Source organism: Panthera pardus, unplaced genomic scaffold, assembly GCF_024362965.1.
Source record: "Panthera pardus isolate Hobbes unplaced genomic scaffold, ASM2436296v1 HiC_scaffold_24, whole genome shotgun sequence".
NCBI lineage: Eukaryota > Metazoa > Chordata > Mammalia > Carnivora > Felidae > Panthera > Panthera pardus.
In genome coordinates, this window is record NW_026526810.1 from 109025685 (window position 1) to 109050491 (window position 24807).

General features: G+C 44.4%; 1 protein-coding gene and 1 long non-coding RNA gene across 14 annotated transcripts in view; one reads left to right on the top strand and one right to left on the bottom strand.

The window, feature by feature from the left end:
* The window catches only part of SIPA1L1 (signal induced proliferation associated 1 like 1), a 362796-nt gene extending 338467 nt beyond the window's left edge, over window positions 1-24329 (top strand). For 11 of the 13 annotated variants that reach the window (XM_053889553.1, XM_053889555.1, XM_053889552.1 and 8 more), the window contains 6 exons: window positions 544-709; window positions 5603-5849; window positions 17793-17939; window positions 19270-19384; window positions 21633-21717; window positions 22352-24329. In XM_053889553.1, coding sequence (XP_053745528.1) covers window positions 544-709; window positions 5603-5849; window positions 17793-17939; window positions 19270-19384; window positions 21633-21717; window positions 22352-22495 — 904 coding nt within the window. In that variant the 3' untranslated portion in view covers window positions 22496-24329. The remainder of the gene's footprint in view (window positions 1-543; window positions 710-5602; window positions 5850-17792; window positions 17940-19269; window positions 19385-21632; window positions 21718-22351) is intronic. The other 2 variants (XM_019451365.2, XM_019451367.2) reach the window with 1 other exon arrangement.
* On the bottom strand, window positions 11141-23066 carry LOC109268221 (uncharacterized). Its single transcript, XR_002080523.2, has 4 exons — window positions 22958-23066; window positions 21154-21417; window positions 15857-16108; window positions 11141-11236 (listed from the first exon to the last, which is right to left on the bottom strand). It is a non-coding gene; the product is annotated as an uncharacterized LOC109268221 (long non-coding RNA).
* Window positions 24330-24807: the final 478 nt, after the last annotated feature.

Below are 24807 nucleotides of genomic sequence, written 5' to 3' on the forward strand. Positions count from 1 at the left end.
TCTTCGATCTTGTAGGAAGAGAGTATGTCTGAAGAACAGACTTTGAGATAAATGACCCTTTGGCACTAAGATGACACTATCCCTTTGATTATATTAATCACAGCCTTCTCATGTCATCTTTAACTGGGCCGGGAGCCACTGGAGGGAGTATTAGAAAGGGACTACCCCTGAATATAAAGAACTTTTTGACAAAGTAGTACAGCAAGAAAAAAGAAGAAAAACAAAACCCTACGCGATTCATTCACTTATGTTGTTTGTATTTGTACAAAACTTACACTTGAGATTCATAGCCTGTGGTCTTTTATTAATAAGTCTTGCTAATTTGGGCTTAGTGGAGCTAACAGTTTCCCGTAGAAGAGTGATTTAGTCATCAGAATTTTTTCTTTTGCGTTTAGATTGGTGGTGTCTTTCACAAACAGGTACCCCAGCAGATTCACCTTTTCTCTCCTGTACTTCCCCACTGACTTACAGCCTCTGGGCCCATCGCCCGCTTCCCTCAACCTTGTCAGCTGGGCTGCTACCCTCTCTTCCCTTTCTTTCCAGGCGTCACCAGAGCGACGGCAACGAGATAGCCCACACCAGGCTGCGTGCCTCAACCAGGGACCTCCGGGCGTCCCCCAAGCCGGCCTCCAAGTCCACCATTGAGGAGGACCTCAAGAAACTCATCGACCTGGAAAGCCCAACTCCCGAATCGCAGAAGAACTTTAAGGTACAGGACAGAGCCCGGGGTAAATGGCAGTAAGAGAGGCCCAACGGGATGGGGCTGCTTGCCGCAGGACATCCTCCTGGAAGTGCTGGCTCCTGGCTCCTCTTCTGTGGAGCCCACCTCCCGCCATCACCCCCTTCCCAAAAATGAGCTCATGCTTGGGTGTTCTGCCCCACTGCCACACCTCTCGGTCTGCCTTTAGATTAACCTGTCTCTCCCACCACCAGGCTTTCTTCAGTGCACCAGCCATGCTCCTGATGAAATATTAGCTCAGATGACATTGCTTCTGAGAACTCTGCAGAGGCACCTTTGTCTCTCTTGTCAGAGTTTTCTGTAAAGGCTTTAGTGCCTTCTGTCCGAAGGGTCCCTCCCCTGACAAGTAGCCCAGAGTTCACGTCCTGCCTTGTGTGCCCACAGCAGCCTGCACTTTGGCCTCACCTCTGTCCCCTGACCCACCAGGCAAGCCTACTGGCTGTGTGCCACATACTGGCCCGTCGCTCAGAGAAACTGCCTGATGGACACTCACTCTCTTCACCCCCTCACCCCCAAAAGCCACCTCTTCAGCCCAGCAAACTAGGTTTACACCTACCTACACATACCTTCTACATGTACCTTCAGAACTTTCTAGATTCTCTTTACTTTACCGAGCCTTCTCTGTACTTCCCTCCCAGAATTACAGTCGAGAAATGCCTTCTCTAAACCCAGCCTCCTTCCCCATCATTTCCCAAGCACATGCTCAGGGTATATGTTTGTGTGTCAGTGGCCAAACCTTTGCCTGCCCACGTGGCAGCTCTGTCCTGCTCTCCTCAGCTCAGAGGACCACTGAAGCCTACTCACGGCTCTTGAAGGTGCACGATCTTACACTCCCAGGGCCCGGAGCTGGTTGTTTGCTGAGTGGGGCCCAAACGTAATTGGCTCTGAGCATAAGGCATTTCTGTCTGCGGTGTGTGGTGTAGCCCCAGGAGACTGGAGTCTACCTCCAGGAAGGTCAGGGCAGCAAGCTTTGACATGTTCTGTTCTCCAGGTTCTTAGCCAAATGACTGGTAGTCTGTTTAAAGTGACTAGACAGTGTACTTCAGGGACTCTGACAATTGATTGAAGATGTAAGCTACATATTTCCCTGAACACTTGCTGTCCTCGAACTGGGATCAGAGTGCAGGGTGCCATGCCCAGCGGGATGAGCGGCGTGGCCTTGTCCATCCAGGCTTTGTCTCCACTCTGGTGTGTGTGCAGCACACGTACATTCCTCTGTGTGTGTGTGTCTTCCTCAAGATAGGTCAGATTTACCTCCTAAACTTAGAAATCCACATTTATAGAAATCAAACGTATTCCAGAGGCCAGTCTGGAGTTCTGCTGAGAAATAGATTTATTAACATAAACATTAACATCATAAATCATTTTAAAGACTTGCCATTCTTGATTTCTGTAATTTCTGTTTTATAAGCCAGCACTTAAGACTTCTGACTCATCACCCAGGGTACAAATGGTTTCCTTAGCAACCTTGCAAAAGATAGTGCTTGAAACTTCTTTTTCCATCAGAACCCAAAGAGGTATATTAAAACGTTTAAGTACCAGTTTCAAAATAAAAATTATTTCAGATTTTTCCTTTGAGGTTAGAGGAAAATAAAACTTGCCCTGAAAGGAATCTTTCCTCCAGTTCTCTTAACGTTTTTTTTTTTTTTTTTTTTTTTTTTGGAAAGGGGCAAACTCTATTCTTTTGATTTACTTATGCAGTAGAAATAATTGAAAGCAAATGTCTGTTTTCCCTTTCTTCCATTTCTTGGCTTTTATTTCCAAAATGAATTATTTTAACATTCCTAGTTGAAACAGGAGCGCACTTTCTTTGTGCCGTGGCTGTATCACCATGAGACCCTCTGCAGAGAAAGTCCTCCTCTGTTGCTGGGAAAGGCTGCAAGCAGGGCTGGAAATAAGGCTGTTTTCTCTCCGGCGTCCTCCTTTTTGGTTTGGTTTCAGATGAGTTTAGCTAAGTGGCTCGATGTGTCTTCCAAGATTCTCTGACTGCCCAGGGCTTTGCTGTGTCAGAAAGGCCAGCGTGCTCCTGAGAGGTTTTCCAGGCCATGCCTGGCTCAAGGCCCCAAGCCACCTCGTCAGGGTCCCAGCAGCGGCCAGCTTTGAGCTGTGTGATCCTTGGAACCCACTCGGACCACATCAGCTTTCCTGGATAGCAAGTGCTACTTAGGAGCGCTGGTTAATATCAAATGACAGGGTCACTCCCGGGCATATGATGTCTGCTGCAGGATGGGACAGACTCTGCCGGGCAGACTGTGGCTCAGAGAGAGGTGGCTGCACGGCCTCAGCAGCTGCTGCGGAGCTCAAGGAAAGGAAAATAGCAGAGCTCTAACATTCTAAGAAACCTCACTGGGGGACAGAGCTGGGATAACCGTATTTTTCCCGAGGGCTGCATACAGCCGCAAGTGAACACAGTACAAATCAGTAGGCCTGCTTTGCCACCAGTAAGCACTGCTTGCTTATTGCAAGTGTGGGTAACCCATTTCTCTGCAGCCAGGAGGACTAGAAAGAGTGAGAGAACAGGAGACTGACCTGGAGCTAGATGCCTTGTTCCTCAGCTTTGAAACCAGCCCAGAGTAAGAGCGGTGGTGCCCAGATGATTTAAAAGCTCAGGAATTTGAATAAAAGTATACGTGGAAGCCCAATATGTAGAACTGAGAACACAGTTTCTCTGATGGGAGGGGTGGGTGTCTTGGGCTCCTGGGTCCCACCTGAACATCTCCTCTCCCCAGGCAGTGACGCTGTGAGAAACCCATAGGGTCCGTTGGAGCACTTTGAAAACCCCGCAGCCTTATGGGCTCTCAGATCCCTTCCGAGTCAGCCGTTGACTCCCTTGTGGTTCCTTCCCAGGGCTGGCAGCCCTGGGTGCCACCCAGCAAGCACCGTGCAAGGCCGGCAGAGGGCGCTCTCAGAACCAGATAGGTGTGCATACCTACAAGACTGGAGTTGAAGAGGGATGGGGTGAGGGGACATCGCAGTGTGTTGGGACAAGACTACTTTTTAATGGGTGGAAAGCGTCGAGACAGATTGCTTCCTTCCATCACCTACCCCGCCTCCCATTTGAGTGCAGGATGTTGTAACTTTTAATAAAGCATGCTACTCAAAAGGATCCCTTCAAGGGAGCTGTTCGCTGCCTTGAAGTATGTTAATGTTTCCCCCAAAAGAGGCTAAAACTAAAATTGGTGGAAAACCGTCCTGTGAAACCATCAGGGTGGGGATACTCACTGGAAAAGGAAATCCCTTTGCTGAACCCAGAAGTGCTAAAAAAAAAAAAAAAAAAAAAAAAGATTGGGACCAGTGTTTGAATGGAGAGACCCGGGGCCTGGTGTGGTTGGCAAAACCTTATGTGATCGTCCTAGAAGCTTGCAGACACAGAAGAGAGAATCTGGCTTTAGTTTTTAAAATTGTAATCAGCAAGCCATTTAACCTTCGTGATGCCCACTCTTCTCTTTGAGGTGGAAAGGGAAATCACCATTTCCATACCCAGTTCCCTGTACTTAAAGACTCAGAATTTATCACAGCAGCTTAGTTTTCTAGTTTTTCTAGTTTTCTAGGCAAGCATAGATGTACCTTGCATTTAACTCCTTGTGAGTTTTTAGAAGTGAGCACACTTTCTACACAGTTGGCTACTCCTGGGGCTCATTTGCAATGTGTTGGATTAATAATTTTTTCACATTTAGGCAGCAGTCATGCACACCATTTCCTGGGCAGCTTTGACATGATTAACCCTTGGTTTGTTGAACAGAAGCCTGTTAGACATGGAGCCCATGAGTGAACCTGAGTGTGTGCTCTATTCTCAGCGTCCTGAAAGAAGACGTGGCTGTGTCATCATCCCTCTGCCTCTTCAGAGTGTCACGGAAAGTCCCACAGAGGCTTTCTGCCAGCTATGACTCAGCCCTCCTACTCACGTCTTCACCTGTCCTCCACATTGTTCTCCCTGCCAAAGTGAACACTAGCCTGAGAGCCATGGAATAAATGTAGCTTTATTGCTGATAGACCAAATATTCTGTTGGCTCTCAGGCTGGATATTCAAACATTGTTAATATATCTGTTGTTTCGCAATGAATGGGATTCTCAGAAGTTCACTTTTTGCAGAAGAATCTCAAGTAAAATCAAATCTGGTGACAAAGGCAAAAGAGATAACAGCTCTGTGGAATGTCAGCCATTTGTATATACCTGTATAAATATTTGTCACTTAAGATGGCTTCCCTATTTTAATTTCATAAATAGAAATCCATCCTAAAAAATAATGTTTAAAACTCATTGAATGTATTAGTAATTGATGTTTATCAAGAGGCACCTACTACTAGAGTTAATAGATCACGATGGTCCAGTGCTCTTGTTGCCCAGCGCATATGGCATCACCTGCTAAGCTTCTGGGGACAACCTCCTGGCACTGTGGCTGTTCCCCTGGGGACCATGATGTCACTTAATACCACCGATAAACATTCCAGTCCAGTGTTTGCATTTACTCCTCGTAATAATCCTGAGAAATGCTGGGCTCAGATTCGGTCAATGGCACGGGACTCAAATAAAACTCACATGTGTCTGATCATCATCTTGTTCTTACCGTGACACAGTCCTGATGAATCTGCTTAATCTCACACCTGAATTGTGTGCTGAGCACCAGTAGGCCATAGGCCGCGTGCTGGGCCTTGAGGACAGGATGGCCAGGAACTCCCATCTTGGCTCTGAAGGATGTAGGCCGAGATGGTGGAGCCGGAGGCTTCCTTGCCGGGCTCTAGGATCTGAAGGGGGAGGTGGTGTCTAAGAGCGGTGATTTCGTCAGCCCACCCGTCCCCAATCCGAGACTTGGGTGTGTGACCCAAGAAATTTACTTCTTGTTGTCTCGACACTGTTTTTCAGTTCCATGCGCTCTCCTCTCCTCAGTCTCCTTTTCCTACCACCCCCACCTCAAGGCGGGCTTTGCACCGGACGCTGTCGGACGAGAGCATTTACAGCGGGCAGAGGGAGCACTTTTTCACCTCAAGGCCTTCACTTCTGGACCAAGCCCTGCCCAATGACGTCCTCTTCAGTAGCACGTACCCTTCTCTTCCCAAGTCTCTTCCGTTGCGGAGGCCTTCTTACACCTTGGGAATGAAGTCGTTGCATGGTAAGTTGGTTTTTCTGCCGCCGCCGAGCAGCCCTGCTGAGGGAGGTGAGTCCCCAGAAAGAGGGGCCATTCCATCCGCTCAGAGAGGCGTAGCTGGAGCATGTCTGGCTAGCATGCTCAGGTTCTCTGCTAGCCACCCTTCCCTCAGCCTCTCAGCTGTAATCCCAGCCCACAGGTACCGACGGTCAGCCTCACCAGACCGTAAGTGTTATCTGTTTCATTTTGGTTTTTACTGAAGTTTAACCAACATGTAACGTTATATTAGTTTCAGGTGTACAACCTGATGATTCGATGTTTGTATTGTGAAATGGTCACCACAGTGAGTCTAGTTAAGATCTGTCACCATGCATAGTTGCAAAGTTGTTTTTTCTTTTGATGGGACCTTTTAACATTAGTCTCTTAGCGGCTTCCAAATACGCAGTTTTTAACTGTAGTCACCATGTGGTACATTGCAGGAAACCCCGTGACTTATTTGTCCTTCTCCAATTTATTTCAATCGGCACAATGCCCTCAAGGCCCATCCATGTTGTTGCATGTGGGAAGATTTCATTTTTTAAGGCTGAGTATTAGTCCGTTGTATGTGTGTGTGTACCATTCATCCATCATTGGACACTTAGGTGTCCATTATAGCTACTGTTTCCATCTTAGCTATTATAGATAATGCTGCAGTGAACATGGGGGTACAGTATATTTTTTTCAAGTTAGAGTTGTCATTTTCTTCCGGTGAATACCCAGAGTGGAATTTCCAGATCATAGGAATAGTTGGATAGTTGGATCATAGGGTAGCTCTGTTTTGAGGAAACCTCCATACTGTTTTCCATAGTGGCAGCACCAATTTACATTCCCACCAGCAGTGCACTAGGATTCCTTTTTCTCTACACCCTTGCCAACACTTGTATCTTCCCTTTTTGATAATAGACATTCTAACAGGTGTGAAGTGATACCTCGTTTTGGTTGTGATTTACATCTCCCTAATGATTAATGATGTTGAGCATCTCTTCATTTACCTGTTGGCCGTCGATAGGTCTTCTTTGGAAAAATGTCTATTCATATTCTCTGCCCATTTTTTAATCAGATTGTCTTTTGGCTATTGAGTTGTAAGAGTTCTTTATACATTGTGGATATTACCCCCTTATCATATATGATTTACAAATATTTTCTCTCATTCCATAGGTTGCCTTTTCATTTTGTTAATGGTTTTCTTTGCTGTGCAGAAGCTTTTTAGTTTGTAGGTATTCCACTTGTTTATTTTCGTTTTTGGTGTCAAATCCAAAAAGTCATCGTCAAAACTGATGTCAGGGAGCTTACTGAAGAAAACATTCTGGAAGTTTTATGGCCTCAGGTCTTACAATCAAGTTTTTAATCCATAATGAGTTAACTTTTTTATGTTGGTTTAAGATAGTGAGTGCTCTGGTTTCTTTTGCATGTGGCTGTCCAGTTTTCCCAGCACCATTTATTAAAGACCATCTTTTCCCTATTGGATATTCTTGGCCCCTTTGTCATAAACTAATTGACCATGTATGCATATGTTTATTTCTGGGCTCTCTGTTCCATTGATATAGCTGTTTTTATGCCAATACCATACTCTTTTGATTTCTGTAGCTTTGTAGTGTAGTTTGAAATCAGGGATCGTGATGCCTCCTGCTTTGTTTTTTCCAAGATTGCTTTGGCTGTTCAGAGTCTTTTGTAATTACATACAATTTTGAGATTGCTCGTTCTCCTTCTGTGAAAAATGCCATTAAAATTTTGATAGGAATTGCACATTGACTCTGTAGATTGCTTTGGGTAGTATGGACATTTTAACAATATTATGAGCATGGAATACCTTCCGTTTATTTGTGTCTTCAGTTTCTTTCATCGATGTCTGATAGTTTAGAGTGTACAGGTCTTTTACCTCCTTGGTTAAAGTTATTCCTGGGTATTTCATTCCTTCTGATACGATTGTTTTCTTAATCGTTCTTTCTGATATATTGTTATTAGTATATAGAAATGCAACAGATTTTTGTGAATTGATTTGGTATCTTGCAACTTTACTGAATTCCTCTATTAATTCTTAAGAGTTTCTTGGCAGAGTCTTTCGGGTTCTCTAATATAATATGCCATCGGCAAATAGTAAATTTTACTTCATATTTGGAGGTCTTTTATTTCCTGTTTAATGCTCTGGCTAGGACTTCTAATACTTTATAGAATCAGAATGATAAGAGTGTGCATCCTTGTCTCATTCCTGACCTTAGAGGGAAAGCTTTCAGCTTTTCACCATTGAGTGCGATGTCAGCTATGGACTTGTCATATATGGCCTTTATTATGTTAAAGTACATCCCCTCTATACCCATATTTTGAGAGTTTTTATCGTAAGTGGATGTTGATTTTTGTCAGATGCTTTTTCTGCACCTATTGAGATGATTATATGATTTTTATCCTTCATTTTGTCAATGTTTTATATCACATTGATTGATTTGTGGATGTTGAACCATCCTTAACATCCCTGAGATAAATCCCCCTAGAGCATAGTATATGGTCCTTTTAATGTATCACTGAATTCGGTCTGCTAATTTTGCATCCATGTTCATCAGAGACATTGACCTGTGATTTTTTTTCTTAGTGTCCCTGTCTAATTGTGGTATCTGGGTAATGCTAGCCTCTTAAAATGAATTTGGAAGTGTTCCTTTTTCTTCTTCTTCTTTTTTTGGAAGCGCTTTAGAAGGATTAATTCTTCTTTGAATGTTTGGTAGAATTCACCAATAAAGTACTCTGTTCCTGGGTTTTTGGTTTAATCAGTAGACATAAACCTCCCAACCATCTCTTTACTAGTATAATGGGTCTGTTTCTTCAGATTTTCTGTTTCTTCATGGTTCAGTCTTCATGCCTTCTTAGCATAGCAGGCAGCACTCAGTCTCATAATCTTCATGATTTAGTCTTGGTAGGTTGTGTGTTTATGGGGATTATGCATTTTGTCTTGGTTGTGCAATATGCTGGTGTACAATTGTTTGTAGTAGTCTCTTTAAGATCCTCTGTATTTCTCTGGTATCAGTTGTAATGTCTTTTCTTTCATTTCTGATTTTGAGTCTTCTCTTTTTTCTTGGTGAGTCTAGTTAAAGGTTTGTTAATTTTATATTTTGTTTCTTTGGGGTTTTTTTAGTTTCTATTTCATACATTTCAACTCTGATCTGCTACTGCCTTCCTTCTACTAACTTTGGGCCTAGTGCCTTCAGTTGTAAAGTCAGGTTGTTGATTTGAGATGTTTCCTGAGGCAGGCATTTGTCACTATGAACTTGCTTCTTAGAACTGCTTTTGCTGTATCCCATAAGCTTTGGTATGTTGTATTTCCATTTTCATTCTTTTGAAAGTATTTCTTGATATCTCTTGTGATGTCTTCTTTGACCCATTGGTTGTTTAGTACCATGTTATTTAGTCTCCATGTATTTGTGAATTTTCCTTTTTCTCATAATTGATTTCTAGTGTCATACCATTATAGTGGGAAACAATGTTTGATTTAATTTCAGTCACCTAAAGTTTATTAAGACCAGTGACCTAACATATGATCCATTCTGGAGAATGTTCTGTGTGTGATCGAAAAGAGGTACATTCTTTTGCTTTTGTATGGAGTGTTCTATATAGAGCTGTTAAGTCCATCTGGCCTAGTGTGTCATTTAAGGCTGATATTTCCTAATTGACTTTGTCTAGATGATCTATCCATTCATGAAAGTGGGTTAGCAAATATCCCCTATTATTATTGAATTGCTGTTTCTCATTTTAGGTCTGTTTATATTTGTTTCATATATTTAGGTACTCCTATGTTAGGTGCATAAATATATACAAATGTTATATCCTCTTATTGGATTGGCCCCTTTATCCTTATGTGTCTTTGTTTTAAAGTCTTTTTTGTCTGATAGCAGGATAACTACACCAGCTTTCTTTTGGTTTCCATTTGCGTGGAATATCTGCTGTCATTCCTTAACTTTCAGTCTGTGTGAGTCCTTATTTCTGAAGTAAGAAGTATATAGACGTATACAGAAGTATATAGAGGGGTTGTGGGGTTTTTTTATACAGGCACCCTGTGTCTTCTAATTGGAGAATATGGTCCATTTACATTTAAAGTAATTATTGATAGCTAATACACTTTTTACTGTTTTGTAGTTCCTCTGTGTTCCTCTCTTCAGCTCTCTTCCTTTGTGGTTTAATGACTTTCTGTAGTGGTGTGCTACAATTCTTTTCCCTTTATATTTTGCGTATCTATCGTAGGTTTTTGCTTTGTGGTTACCATGAGGTTTTCATATAACAACTTATAACACTTTACTTTTGGTTCATAACAACTTACGTTTAAAAGTATTCTAAAGTTCTACATTTTTCAACCCCCCCCCCCAACAATTTATGTTTTTGGTGTCACAGTTTACACCTTTTTTATCTTGTTTATCCCTTAACTAGTTACAGTTGACCCTTAAGCAACAAGGGGGTATGAGGTGTCAACCCCCTCTATAGTAAAAAACCTGTGTATAACTGTTCACTTCCCCAAAATATAACTATTAATAGCCTACTGTTGACTGGATGCCTTACCAATAACATAGTCATTTGCAAATATTTTGTGTGTATTGTATACTGTATTCTTACAATAAAACTAAAGAAAATACTGAAAATTATAAGAGAAGGTACATTTACAGTACTGTACTGTAAGTCCACCTTTTCAGCTTACATGATTAATCATTGGTCAGTACCTACACCAACTTTGTCTCATATGATACAAAACACTGTAGATGTCACACGTATTATTAACACTAGACATCAAAAGTGAAAAGGAATGCATATTTACAAGGATAATATTTCTGCACTGATGATGAAGCAGCAGCAATATGATTGCTCTATGGTAGCCTAGTGGAATTGATACGATAGCCTAGCATATACACTAATGAATGAATTGCTATAAAAGTTTTATGGCATAAAGTATTAGTCATATGTATAGCACAGTTTTAGAAACATGGTTACGTTAAAAAAAAAAAAAAAACACTTAACCTCCAATAGACTGATGCGCAGTTTTCTCCCAATTACATGAGAGGAATACTTTATGGTAATGTAATTCTTTGAAAGCAAAATACAAAACAGGAAGAAAACTAAAACGTTATTACTTTTATATTAAATATCACTCACCTTATGCCTATGTAAGGACAAGCTGTTCACTCCCATACGAGACTGGCACATTGCATGATGACTATTTCAACCATGACGATGATGACACACAGGTACCTCCTACAGTTCTTGCTGTACAGTTACTAGATTTTCACATGAAAACACTTACATACACAATAGGTAAGTTTATTAGTTGTATGGCCTGATGATTACTTACTATTCATGAAGCAGAAGTGGATCGTAAAGGTCTTCACCCCATCTTCACACTGAGTAGGCCGAGGAGAGGGAGAAAGACGAGGGGTTAGCCATGCCGTCTCAGGGCCAGCAGAGGTGGCAACAGAAGTGGGAGAGGCAGACACGTCCCGTGTAACTCTATGGAAATACACTGTAATTTCTGACTTTTTTGCTTTTTCATTTCTCTGAATATGTTTCTATACAATAATGATCCTCCACTAGCTTTCCTTCCAGTGTCCACAACATAGGTTCTTGTTGTAAAAGAAGTCAAAAGCAGTTCTGCATAACCCGAACTCTTCTGTGACAATTTGTTTTCTGGCACTGCTTCTTCTACATCTCATTCCTCATCATCTGGCACTGGTTTGGAAATACTCCTCTCCATCAAGTCATCTTCTGTTAATTCCTCTGGTGTGGTGTCTGTTAGCTCTTGGCTTTCCCCAAGATCTACATGTTGAAACCCTTCACCTCCTGCCTTTTTTTCCCATGTCCATAGGCTCCTTCATGATTTCCTTGGTCGGTTCTGTCATCAATCCTGTGAAGTCCTGCACAACATCTGGACTGTTTTCTTGAGCAGGAGTTTATTATTTTGGGCTTGGTGGTTTTCACAGCTTCCTCTCTAATGACGATTTCATGAATTTCCTGGTGTTTTCTCTATCACGGTTCTCTTCCATAGTGTTGACAGTCCTTTTCATAGAGTACTGTGTAATCAGTCTTAAAGGTTCTTATGACTCCACGATCTGGAGGCTGAATTAGAGATGTCGTGTTTGGGGGCAAGTAAACCAACCCTTTGGTATTGAACTCGTGGGGTTCTGGGTGGCCAGGGCCATTGTCCAATATCAAAGAACTTTGAAAGGCAGTTCCTTAATGGCAAGGTACTTCCTGACTTCATGGACAAAGCATCAATGGAACCAGTCCAGAAAAACGGTCCTCATTGTCCAGGCCTTCTGGTACAACCAGACGACTGGAAGCTGGTATTACTTCCTTTCAGGGCTCAGAGGTGAGTGAGTTTATAGATAAGGGAAGTCCTGATCCTAACCTGAACTGCACTTGCACAAAATAGTAGAGTTAGCCTATCCCTTCCTGCTGCATACTTGTCTTCATATGGAGTAAATAATAAGTGTCTCTATGGCATTTTACGCCAGAATAGAGCATTTTGTCTGCATTAAATCCCGTTCAGGCAGATATCCTTTCTCCTCAGTGATTTTCTAAATGGCATCTGGGAACTTGTCTGCTGCATCTTGGTTGGTGGAACTGCTCCTCTGGTTATCTTGAGCATTTGTAAAACCAAGCCTCTTTCTAAAATTATCAAACCATCCTTTGTTGGCATTAAATTCTACAGCTTCAAATCTTTCACCTTCCTTTTGCTTTGCATTGTCACGTGATGACTTTGTGTTTTTCATGAATCCTATTAGTGTCTGCAGGAATGCCTTTCTTATCAGCAGTCTTGCACCCACATAAGAGCTGCATTTTGAATATGAGATAAAAAGATATTTCACAAAAAGTACGAGGCTTTCATGCTTACTGGCACAGCTGCAGCATCGGCTTCATGAATCTTCTCTTCTTTTTTCACAATGGTCCTTAGGCAAGATTCATTTAGCTCAAAATGGCAGGCGGCTACAGGAGCAGACCTCAATCTGTGATACATATCAAGCAATTAAACTTTTTTTGTGTAATTTCATGTCTTTCTGCTTTTGGGGAAAACTTTGAGCATCGCTAGTAGCACTTCGAATGGGTCCCATGGTGTTATTCAGGGTTCATGGTATTGCACTAAACACAATGAAAAGTATATGAGAACGGAGATCACTTTTTACTGTGATACCCAGTTTACCGGTGAGAAGAACTGCTCATGCGGAGGTGATTAGCCTCACTTGCATTTTGAGTGGATATACGTTCCACACCAGGCCTCCCTGCGATAGCAACAGGAAGTAGCTACAAAATCACTGCAGTAGGATGCAGTATGTACTCTAGTTAATTTTGTGCAATTATGATTTAATACCACATCTTTGTTCATATTTCTCTTATCTGTGAGTGGTGCCATGTACTGTATGAAGTTTTAATGAATTTTAACTTTTATAATAGACACATATATTTTATGCATTCATGACATCCTTACTTTTTTTGATATTTCTAAGCTACGTGGTTTGTCTGCAAGTTTTTCAAACGGTTGCAAATCTCAAAAAATTTTTCCAAAATATTTATAGAAAAAAGTCCACATAGAACCATGTGGTTCAAACCTGTGTTGTTGAAGGGCCAACAGTAAAATAGTTACTTCTATTTTGTTTTTTAACCTTCACACTAGGCTTATAAGTAATTATTTTACTAATATGTTTAGTATGTTTTCCTATATGTTTACCTTTTCCAGTAAGATTTATACTTGAATGTTTTCTTGTACTAATTAGCACTCTTTTTTTTTCAGCTTAAAGAAGTCCCTTAAATGTTTCTTGTAAGGCCAGTCTAGTTGTGTTGAACTTAGTTTTTGTTTGTCGGGAAAGCTCTTTATCCCATCTTCAATTCTGAAGGACAATTTAGTTGGGTAGAAGATTCTTGGTTGGCATTTTTTCCTTTCAGCATTTTGAGTACATCATGCCACTCCCTTCTGGCCTGGAAAAGCTTCTGCTGAAGTCTTAACGGGGATTCACTTGTACATAACAAGTTGTTTTCCTCTTGCTGCTTTTAAGATACTCTCCTTGTCTAATTTTGGAGATTTTAATTGTAATGTGTCTTGGTGTGGGTCCCTTTATGTTCATCTTATCTGGAACTCTCTGATCTTCCTGGATCTGGATGGATGTTTCCTTCCCCAGGTTAGGGTAGTTTCAGCCCCTTTCTCTCTCTTCTCCTCCTTGGATCCCTATAATGCAAATGTTGGTCTGTGTGATGTTGCCCTATAGGTCCCTTAAGCTATTTTCACTCTTTTTCATTCTTTTTCCTTTTTGCTGCTCTGATTGGGTGAGTTCCATTGCCTTGTCTTCGAATCCACTGATCCTTTCTTCTGCTTCATCTAATCTGCTGTTGAACGTCTTTAGTATAATTTTCAGTTCAATTATTGTATCCTGAAGCTCTGTGACTTCTATTTAATATTTTCTTGTATTTTCTTTTTGTTGAAGTTATCACTGTGTGCATCTATTCTTCTCCCAAGTTCAGTGAGCATCTTTATGACTGTTACCTTGAACTCTTTGTCAGGCAGGTTACTTAGGTCCATTTCATTAAGGACTTTTCCTATGATTTTATCATGTTCTTTTGTTTGTTACATATTCCTGTTTCCTCCTTTGTCTGGACTCCTTATGTTGGTCTATGTATTAGATAAGACAGCTGCCTCTCCCAGTCTTAAAGGAGTGGCCTCATGTGGGAGATGAACCTTGCTGTTCAACCCTGCCCTAGCTCTTTCTTGTCTCTCAAACCTTTGTGATTGTCCAAAGGGCCTATTTTATTTTTAATGGATCTCAGTAGTTGGGGGTGTGCCAAGACCAGTGTCCCCAAAGGGAAGGATCTCAGCAGCTAGACTTAGACTGATTGTAAACCAGACACTCTGGCAGCAAGTATGCAAATCTAAACTGTCCTGTGGGACTACAAGTGTAAGCCCCACTGGCCGCCAGAGCCAGGCGATTTCATAGTGTCACCTTGGATGGCCAGTCATAAAAATCAGCACACTAGATGAGTGTATAAGTTAATTTCTGAGAACGGCAGGCCGGAGGAAAGCAGAGGGCAAGCACAAAGATCGCATCCACTGGCCTCCGTGCCCTGTGAGCACCTCTGTGGGCCCCTAGCTGTGTGCCAAACCTGAAGCCTGCCCCTAGGCCAAAGCTCCAGAACAAGCAAATAAGCCTCTGTCACAGGAAGACTAGCAGTTGTTTTGGTCTGCTCTCTGTGCAGTGCCCTGCTGGTGGTAGCCTGTCAAGAACTGTCCCTCCAATTGTTTAAATCCCATAGGACCCAGGAACACAGCCCTCCCCCCCCATCCCCCACCCTTGCAGCCACCAGAGCCAGGTGAGCAAGGGGCATCCCCTGGGCGGCAGCCATAAAAACTGAGACTCCAGATGCATCTAAAAACCTCCTCCTGGCATGCTTGGTAAGATTTCCAGACCTTACCCAAGACCTGCTGAAGTTCAATTTTAATACACAGGTATAGTTTGGGCATTATATTTTTACCAAACTTCCCAGCTGCTTACTATGATTGGGCAGGTTTGGCTAACATTAAATTATTTTTTAGAGACTTGTATCCACTGGCTCCCTCCAGCTACCATATGAACCCAGACTTCCCATTGTTCTATCTTTCCTTGATTGTGAGGGTATTGCCTGTGGTGTCCACCAGTCATTGTCAGTTCATTCATTTGGTGAGTAGGCAAGTACTAGCTTAGGGAAAGGCATAGTATTGATGCCAGGCACCTCCATGTTCTTGCCTTTGGTTCATAAATACCTTGTTTGCTCTGTGACCTAACTAGATCCCAATTTTATTGAAGGCCATATTCTGGGACTATGGGTTTAAATTTGTTCTTTTCCTTTCTCCTCTCTCTATCCACCTATATTCCAGGGTTCTGCACCCACCCTCCCCACTGTGACCCAGCCCAGCAGATGCCTATTATAGAACCTCTGGTCCTGCTTGTTTATTATGCCTGTCTGCCCTTATTTCACATTCTGCCTCCATTTGTACTCACCTTTCTCTTCCTTTCTTTGCTACTTCTTTGGAGCAGTGTTTTCTTTGACCCTCCTGCTTGCCTCGTTTGCTTTCTCCCTGCTCCCCTCTACAGTCCCCTTCTCGCCAATGGCAGACATCACTCAGGGATCATGCCAGCTTCTCTCAGATTCCAGCTGCTTCCTCTCCCCTATCTGGCTTCTCTTTTCTCCACGAGGTCACCCTCCCATGAACCAGTTGACACACAAAATGACCACTTTTTACCATCTAGACTCTAGAAGAAAAAAAAAAACCTCCTGGTGGTGACCAGATAGGCCCTACCCTTTTCTCCCCTTGTGCCTCCGCATTGGGGTTCCTCTTCCCTGAATTCCGTTGCTCCTGTGACAAACCCTTTGTGAAGGCGTGTCTGCGTGGGTCGTCTCAAAGGAGACCCTGTCTTCTAGAGGCTTACATTCTAAGCGACCTGGAAATCACACCCACAGTCATTGTCCAGCCAAGGAAGCCATGCCTTCTCACTTTCCTGAAAGTCAGCCAGCAGCCCAATGTGCCCCCCTGTCCTAAATGGAGCAAGCCTTGTTGGGCTGATCCCTCAGCCCTTGTTTCAGTGACTGTCACTGAAATGTGTTTGGGCAACGCGGAAGCAGCAACTTCTTTTTCACATATGGAAATTTGGGCACCAGAGAGAAAAGGGCAGAGGGGTTGTGAGTGACACGCAAAATTGTTCCACCCACTTACCCTTGGTGGGAGCAGGTTTAAACAGAGCAAAGCGTTTAATATCTGGCAGTATTTGTTGATTTCCATTTACTCATAATTTTGCTAATTTTAAGCACATTAATAACTGGCAGCTGCAGTTCAGAGCAGTTCTTTATGTAATTTGAAAGGGAAAACAGGCACTAAATATACTCTGGTTTACCAGGCTATCATAATTGGTGAAACTTTTTAACTCCTTGTAAACAGGTATTTCTGGAGCCACTTAGTGATTTCAGCTGAGCTTTTAGCTCACGTTGGCATGGATTTTAGTGTTGCAGTCACACTCTGCCCTGTTGAGAGCATTTACATGTCATGAGCCCAGCAGCCCTCCCCCTCTGTTCTCCGCCCTATGAACTTGAGCACTAGCAGCCTACTGGTGGCGCACTCTCTGCCCCAGGCCAGGCAGAGGTCTGTCCTTATGATGGCTTCCTATCTGTATTTTTAAAATGGTCCCCTCAGAGGCAGCTCAGGCTGTGAGACTGCTGTGATCCCAAACCAGTCCCAAGAGTAGCTCCTTGTGCCCTTGGGAAGGGGAAGAAGGCCAGCACCAATCCTAACATCCCCTTCTTGTAGGAACTCCCATCTGGATAATCGAGCACCCTCACATCATCTGATTCGGTGCTCACACCGCCCTGCAGACACATCCCCAGGGTACAGGGCCAGCAGGGTCTGGGGAGAAGTCTGTCTCTCCTGCCCCAGGGGTGCAGGGGGTCCACGGGCAGGTGGGTCAGAGTCCGGGTCCCAGTCCAGTGAGAACGACCCTACTATCCCCTGGAACAGATACCAGCAAGCTTCCTGGTCTGGCTTCAAACCCCAGTTGTCTGTCAAACCACACCTCAGCATCCTAGCCTGAATCCTTGACTGAAAAAAAGGAAGACACTGGAGCCACCCTGGGCCCCACTGTATACAGACAGCTTCCCACAAAAGCAGACATGTTGCCTGGGTGCAAAACTAACTTTTCTGTGTCTCACGCTACTAGAAATGAGATGGAGGGAGGTTATCGAAAAATGAGTGAAGACTGGAAGAAGCCAGTTCCTAGTTCACATCCGCTTTAGGACAGCCCCCTCGTGGCCTGCTGGATTAGAAACAGATTCCAGACAACAACTGAGTTAGAAATCTGCTGTGGTAACAGGAACTGGGTAAGACCTTGAGCGGTTCTCCTGTGGCCATGAGAAGTATCTGATCTTTCTTCTACTCTCTTCCTGTAGGAGAGTTCTCAGCCTCGGACAGCTCCCTCACTGACGTCCAGGAGACTCGAAGGCCACCCATGCCCGACCCTGGCCTGATGCCCCTGCCCGATGCTGCTGCGGATTTGGATTGGTCCAACCTGGTGGACGCTGCGAAGGCCTATGAGGGTGAGTCTGCTGCAGACCAAACAGGACAGCACAGGACCGGCAGGGCCACGCTGGGGTTTGGGCGGTGCGAGGCTCCGGTCCGTCCCTGTCCGCCCGGTTTCCTCCAACACCCCGACAGCACATGGACTTGACCGGCACAGCCAGAAACAGTTGAACCCACAGTTACCGGGTACTCGGTAGGGGCACACGTTGCGTGATTTAAACAGGTGGAGCCTGCCCTCTCCTCCACAGAGGAGTTCACAGCATTGTGCCTCACCTGCCCATGCGTGGGGAGGGCAGGGTGTGGGGGGAATCCCAGCTGTCACTTGACTGAAGAGATCACATGTCCGAGAGAGTCTTTTACCGCATCATAAAGACATCATTGCAAAGTGCATGGCTGGATCTGTTAGGATGCTTGGTCCACTTGGCCGGCCCCAGTCTCGACAAATGTCAGGGACACTCCCTTTGTGCTCCTTGTTCACCTCTCCGGACTCTGGTAGCACATTTCCCGTGACTAAATGTAATGCTGTGCATGTGGACAAAAATTGTCAAATACCTGTTTTGAATAGACTGACTTCACTCTATGTTCATCAACGTAAACTCTCTGGAAATACTCTTTAAAAAACGGTGATAGCAGATGAATGGTTTGGGGCTTGTCTTGCTCTTGCTTGAAGAATTGAATGTAGCTATTCAGTCAAGCTAGAGTTTTCAGGAGAAATGGATTAGGCCACAGAATTCAGAAGTCCGGCCACCATGGCGGAGTCCACAGGGCATCCGTCCCCATGTTAGCTGATGGTACTTCCCCAGTACTGCCTTGATTTTAACTTTCGATTTGTTGGTCACTCTTTTATCTAAGATGGAGGCAGTTTTGAGTTTTTAACGAGAGGTTTTTCAAACTTTGATTTCATTTTCTTGGCTCGTTTTTGGTTTGGTATATTTTGGAATACGTATGGTTGGACTTTGGCTGAAGCCAACGGAGATAGCCAGCTATCTTGTGGAAAACATTTCTAGAAGTGCATTTTATATCCTCACCCAGCGGAAAGCCTCGGTCTGGAAATTTGGCACAATGCCCATTTCCAGGGAAACATTTCATAGAATGCTACTGTGATGAGTAATGAAAGGAGGACTACAAATCGATTCACAAGTATTTTTCAAAGAGAACTGACAACGCTACTGTCCTCTTACTGCTTCATCAGTAATTTTTTCCTACACGGGTCAGGAGCTAGGTTTCGGAGGCCTCCGCGCACACTGTTCAGATGTGACCCTCGGTGTAGGCCAGCTGTTGACGTTTGAGAGATAGGACCCAGGATGTGGCTCCAACATCCTGAATGGCTTCTTCTCTCCCTTCCAGTCCAGAGAGCCTCCTTCTTTGCTGCTGCTGATGAAAACCACCGCCCCTTGAGTGCCGCGTCCAACAGTGACCAGCTGGAGGAACAGGCGCTGGCCCAGATGAAGTCTTACAGCAGGTCGGTCACCCAGTGGTGAGGCCACCGCCCTGCACCGTGTGTCGCCTCCTCTAGTGACAGCAAGTGTGGGGAAGAGGAGACGGAGGCCACGTGGATTAGCTGCTCAAAGCCCAGCAGCCCAGGGCCAGGCTCGTCACATTTTAGAACGCTTTGTAACTAAGTACCGTAAACACGATTAAACTGTTCTTGGTGACTTAGAATCATGAATAGTCATCATTATTTGACATTGTGATACACGTATGCCCTCGGGGCTTATCAGGTAAGGTAAGAAAGATCACTTGCCTTGTAGCCTTGAGCCTGGTTTTGGAATCTGTCCCTCTGCTCTCAGTTGGTCGTGCTCGGGAACATGGCGCTATCTTTGCAGGTCCCAGGGGGCAGCTTCAGAGCTACATTAGGTCTGGGTCACCAGGGTGGGTAAGAGAGATCAGATACAGAATGAAAGGCAAGCAATGACTGAGGCCTTGAGGGTTTTCTTAAGAGTTAGGAGCTGGGATTTTGACTTCGGTTTTAACTGTGTAGAGACAGACTTCCATTTTCCCTCTGTTTCAAGCGGAGGATGTTAGATATATAGGTGTCATATTATGGATATTAAAGCAGCCCATGGGCTGCCATGGTACACGCATTAGGCGCTCCTTGACACAGAATAATTTCATCAATTTGAAATCTCCCTTTAAAACCTTTTGAGGGCAGTTAAGAATCCAGGTATCTCTAAAACTTGGTCAGAAACAGACAATAGGAAAAGTGAGGTCGGGATAGGTTATCCAGACAGCCTGTGGGACCTGTTCCTGAAGACTCCTTGGAGCAAGGAAATGCCCTTCAGAAGACAGAAGAGGAGGAATGTGTTGTTGGTCAGAAGTATAATGGAGGCCGCGTTCACTCCTATCATGGAGGGGTCTCTGGTGGGAGAGCGGCAGTTAGCTTGGCCGTTGAGAACTTTAAGGAAAAAACCCACCGAGGGTGGGGCCTCCTCCAACAGGGAGAAGTCTGAGTGAGCAAGTCCATCTTCCTAAGGATTATTGAGCCAACTAGTTCTTAAATCTTTGTGGAATCATAAGATGAGGGTGATGGTTGGCACTTTTCTTTTTGTTCAGTGAACAAGTAAATGAAGTTAAATGTGTTCTTAAAACTCAAGGCGTACACACAGAATTCACTTTGCAAACCTTTGCAAGTCAAGATAGGCTGCTAAGGGTCTGAATTGGTCGTCCCCCATCTTAAAAGTTTGCAGATTCTTATCGTTTCATTTGTTGCGCTGTGAGTTTTGCCTTTTGGGCTTGTAGGTCTAGAATTAGGTCTAGAATTAGCCGAAGACATCAACACAGTTCGAGACTGCCTTTTCTTGATTCCAAAACTTCCGTCTGTGTGTACCTTCCCTTTTGACCTCTGCGAAGTGGTAGCCGTGTGTAATCCCAGCGGAAGGCTCTAGATTCTTGGTCGTGTGACTCTGAGGTGGCGTATCTGGCTGGAACTCACGGGAACTTTCCACAGCTTGAATTCAGGTAGACAGGAGTTGGACGAAGAACAGTTGACAAGGGTCTTCAGCCCTTGCCCGGCTGTCTCATCCTCTAGCACCAGTTTGGTGCCCCACTGGCCTGGCATTGCTATAGCACTTAGGTAAATTGGGAGAAAGAAAATTGCAGGCCTTGTTTGCTCATCACAATAGCCAAGGAGACATTAAGGTTGGACTGACAAGCTTTTGAAACCTGTGGTCTTATTTTTTAACTATTTTAAGGTATTTAGTTAGACAAGCTTTCAAGACAAGAGCACGATACCTTAGCTGCAGTCGGATGAGTAACCACAGACCGTTTTACGGGGAACCAGAGACCTAGCTATCCTGGTTGCCCCGAGGCAGAGCTGACATCAGCCCCTCTGCACCCAGAGGAGCGGCTCTCTTCTCCTCAAAGCCGCTGGAAGGAGCAGGGAGCACCGTACTGCTTGACGGCTGTGTCTGCCAGAAAGTGCCTCTCCTGCTGCCAGAGACCGGTCTCACTTTCTGTCCCGTATTCTTGTATTCTCTTGTCATGAAGTGACAGCGTCTGTAACAAAGGAAGCTATTGATTGGCTGCATTCACCCTTGTATTACCTCTTGTTAAGATTACCATTTTCCTTTTTAAAGTGAAAACGCACATTGGGTCACCGTACTAATTTGACATAAAAAAAAAAAAAATACAGCGGCCTCGCTAAAAAAGGGCCAAACAAACCCAGCCACAGAGGTTTCTCCTGACACCCGTCTTTTGTCTCTTGCCCCCAGCAGTAAGGATTCCTCTCCCACTCTGGCGTCCAAAGTGGACCAGCTGGAAGGGATGCTGAAGATGCTCCGGGAAGACTTGAAGAAGGTAAACACATTCTCAGAGTGCCTGGTCCGTGCAAATTGTGCTTGAACAAACGCCCTTCTTGAGTAGTGTCCGTGGACTGACCACGTGGACTGTCTGTCCCTGTTCCCTCGGGACACGTGTTCCGCGGGCCACCTGGAGCCCGGTTCCCATTGATTCACACTGCACAAGAAGGGCCTTCGTTGTCACACGTGCAGAACAATTGTGAAAGCCCCTGAACCCCCGCCAGCCCCACCGAGCCCTCTCTCGGCCTCCCCACTGCTCGTCTCAGGGGTCAGTAGCCCAGACCCACACATCTTCATTGTTAATCCGGGCTTTCACACCAGGAAGAATTGTTTTGTTGTTGCTCGAGTGGCTTTCACTGTGTTAAGCCAACAGCCACCAAAACAATAGTCCAAAAGCTAAGACGGCCCTTCTTGAAGATGCTCAAGGACCCATGAATGTGTTGGCTTTCCGAAACCAACCGTGGGGAGTCTCCAGAAGACCTGTCCCCCGGTTTGAGCGAGTCTAGTACCAGGCCACGTTCACACGTTGTTAGCAGATGTTTAGGATAAAGAACAGAAGTGGGTGAAGGGTACAGACAGATCCCTGGCCACCCCTCCCAGCCCTTCTCTCCTCTCCTCTCCCTCCCTTCCAGGAGAAAGAAGACAAAGCCCACCTCCAGGCGGAGGTCCAGCACCTGCGGGAGGACAACCTGAGGCTGCAGGAGGAGTCCCAGAACGCCTCAGACAAGCTCAAGAAGTTCACCGAATGGGTCTTCAACACCATAGACATGAGCTAGGGCAGGCTGAGGGGACAGGAGCGGGGGGCACGGGGGTGCTCTCCGGTGAGGTTTGGCAGTCCCTAGCCGTGACACTGAAAGCATTCTCTGCCTCCCCACCCCTCCTCCCCGGCCTCCTACTCCGGCCCCTCTCGGGGAGTGCACAACACGATTGCAGATCAACAATCATTATCTGCCTTTTGTAGAAAAGAAAAACGAAAAAGTAAATAAAAATTTTAAAAAGTAAAATAAAAGTTTAACTGCTAAAATGTGAATGTCTTTATTTTTTTGCACAATATCTTTATCTGTTATGTATTTAAAAAAAAGAAAACAAAGTGGGCCTAGGCTGTCCTGGCCCATCTGCCTCTATTTCCATTAGCTCTATTTCAGGTAACCCAAGCTTTCCCTCCTTATCCTGACAAATGTCATTGCTCCTAATAAAGTTTTTAAAAGTTGTTTGTTTAGGGAGGGGGATTTCCTTACCTCTGTTCCTAAAATGTCCGGGGAGGAAGGTGCTTTAAGAAAACGCCTGCCTCCCTTGAATGGCCTGTGCATGAGCTAGTGCCCTTGTCCCTATCTTAGCCACTGTGGGCAGGTCAGGGTTACCGCCAGGTGCACCAGAGACCCGGCTCGTGCCTCGGGCCACGCCCCCTTCCTGTCCCGCATTGTGACGTAACTCCTCCCCTGCTTCCTTTCCCCAGGCAGATGGGCCCAGGTGTGTGCTTCTCGGAGCTGGACCCCTGTTTGTCTGGTGTGACCGAGTCCCACCAGGTTGGAGTCCGCCTCTCCACGGCTTCCTGGCTCCAAACGTTCATTGGGTTCAGAATTCCTCCAGACTAAAAACTCGTTTGCATTTTGGTCAAAAGTACAGTTTTTGTTCGAGGTGTTTAAAGATGAAAATGTGGCAAAATTGGGCTCTTTGGCGCCCTCAAAATGACCATATTAATTAATTAATCCTCTCCAAAGCCAGATTTCACCAGTGTTTATAACTAGGGAAAGTGAATGTTAAAATGTTTCCTGCTTGCTTGTTAGGAGCAACGACTGTGATAACAGAATGGGCTTTGAAACCTGCATGTCCCAGTGTGCGATTTAAGCACGGCATTTGCTGAATCCCTTTGTGGCCGAAGGATTCCGCTGCAGAAATGACTTGATGTGCTCTTTGTCCTGTCTAGCGCTCTAGCCACTCTGGGGCCTCTGGTCATTGTGCCAAGGCTCCCAGTCCTGCAGACAGACACGCTGGGCCCACCAGTGTTGAGGAACCCAGGGAGCCCCCGGTGGCCTTGTTCCCTGCCTTCATAAAATGTCACTCAGCTGACACCCGTGTCCCTTCAGTGGCAACTCTGATCTAGGGAAAGTTCTGCAATGTAGTGTCCTCTGTGTGGAAGCTCCCTGCCCCAAGTGATCTCAGCTCCTTCCTCCAACCCTGACAGGAATGGGATGGGTTTTCTCTCTTCTCCCCCCACCCCCTCCACCAGACTTTTATGCTACAGTTTCATTCATGATTGTGATTTTTTTCAAGGGATTTTTTTTTTTTTCCTGGTGACATTTCCATCACGGAAAATAGGAAGATTTCGGAGTGCTTTGTAAAGATCTCAATTGTCTGTCTCTTTCTCTCTTTGACTTGTATGAAGGAGATTGTTACATTGCCTGATAATCTCTTTGTAAATGAGAAATACTGCTAACATCCAAGCATTCTGAAGTCTTGCTTATCCTTTTTATTTTGTCTTTCATTTGTTTGGGAACTTGGGGCAAGCTATTTATTAGAGTTTTGCAACAGAGTTCTTGTTTGAAGCCTTTAAAGACTACTTGTAAAATTCAAACAATAAAATTCATTTTAAATGCTCTTTTAAAACGCTTTGGTATTATTGCTTGAGGTTTTCGCATTTCAAAGACCACCCAGTAACCCGTTGACCCTCCTTACAACCAGTGTTTTCATCAGGCTCCGTTAACACTAAAGGATGATTCTTCCAAGTTTCTGCCCCTCTTAGAATGTTAATAACCTTTTTTATTCTCTGTTCACATGTCGTTAGAGAATTCCTGATTTGGCTTCTCTGCTTATAATTTAATATTTGCAGAGCACTTTCTAATTAGTTCCTTCTTCATTATCCACGTGTGGGTTTTCCATGACAACACTGTCATTCCCCTAGACCAGCACATGTTTGGACGGCCTCGACCACACCACCCAAATCTGTGTTAGATGTTGTGTGCTCCGGGAATACAAATGCCTGTTAATATCAGGCTGTACAAAATATAATTAGGAAAGTTAATCTGCTGAAAAAATCATAATGCATTCCAAAGCCAAATGGAACCAAATTTTTAAAATCTACCACATC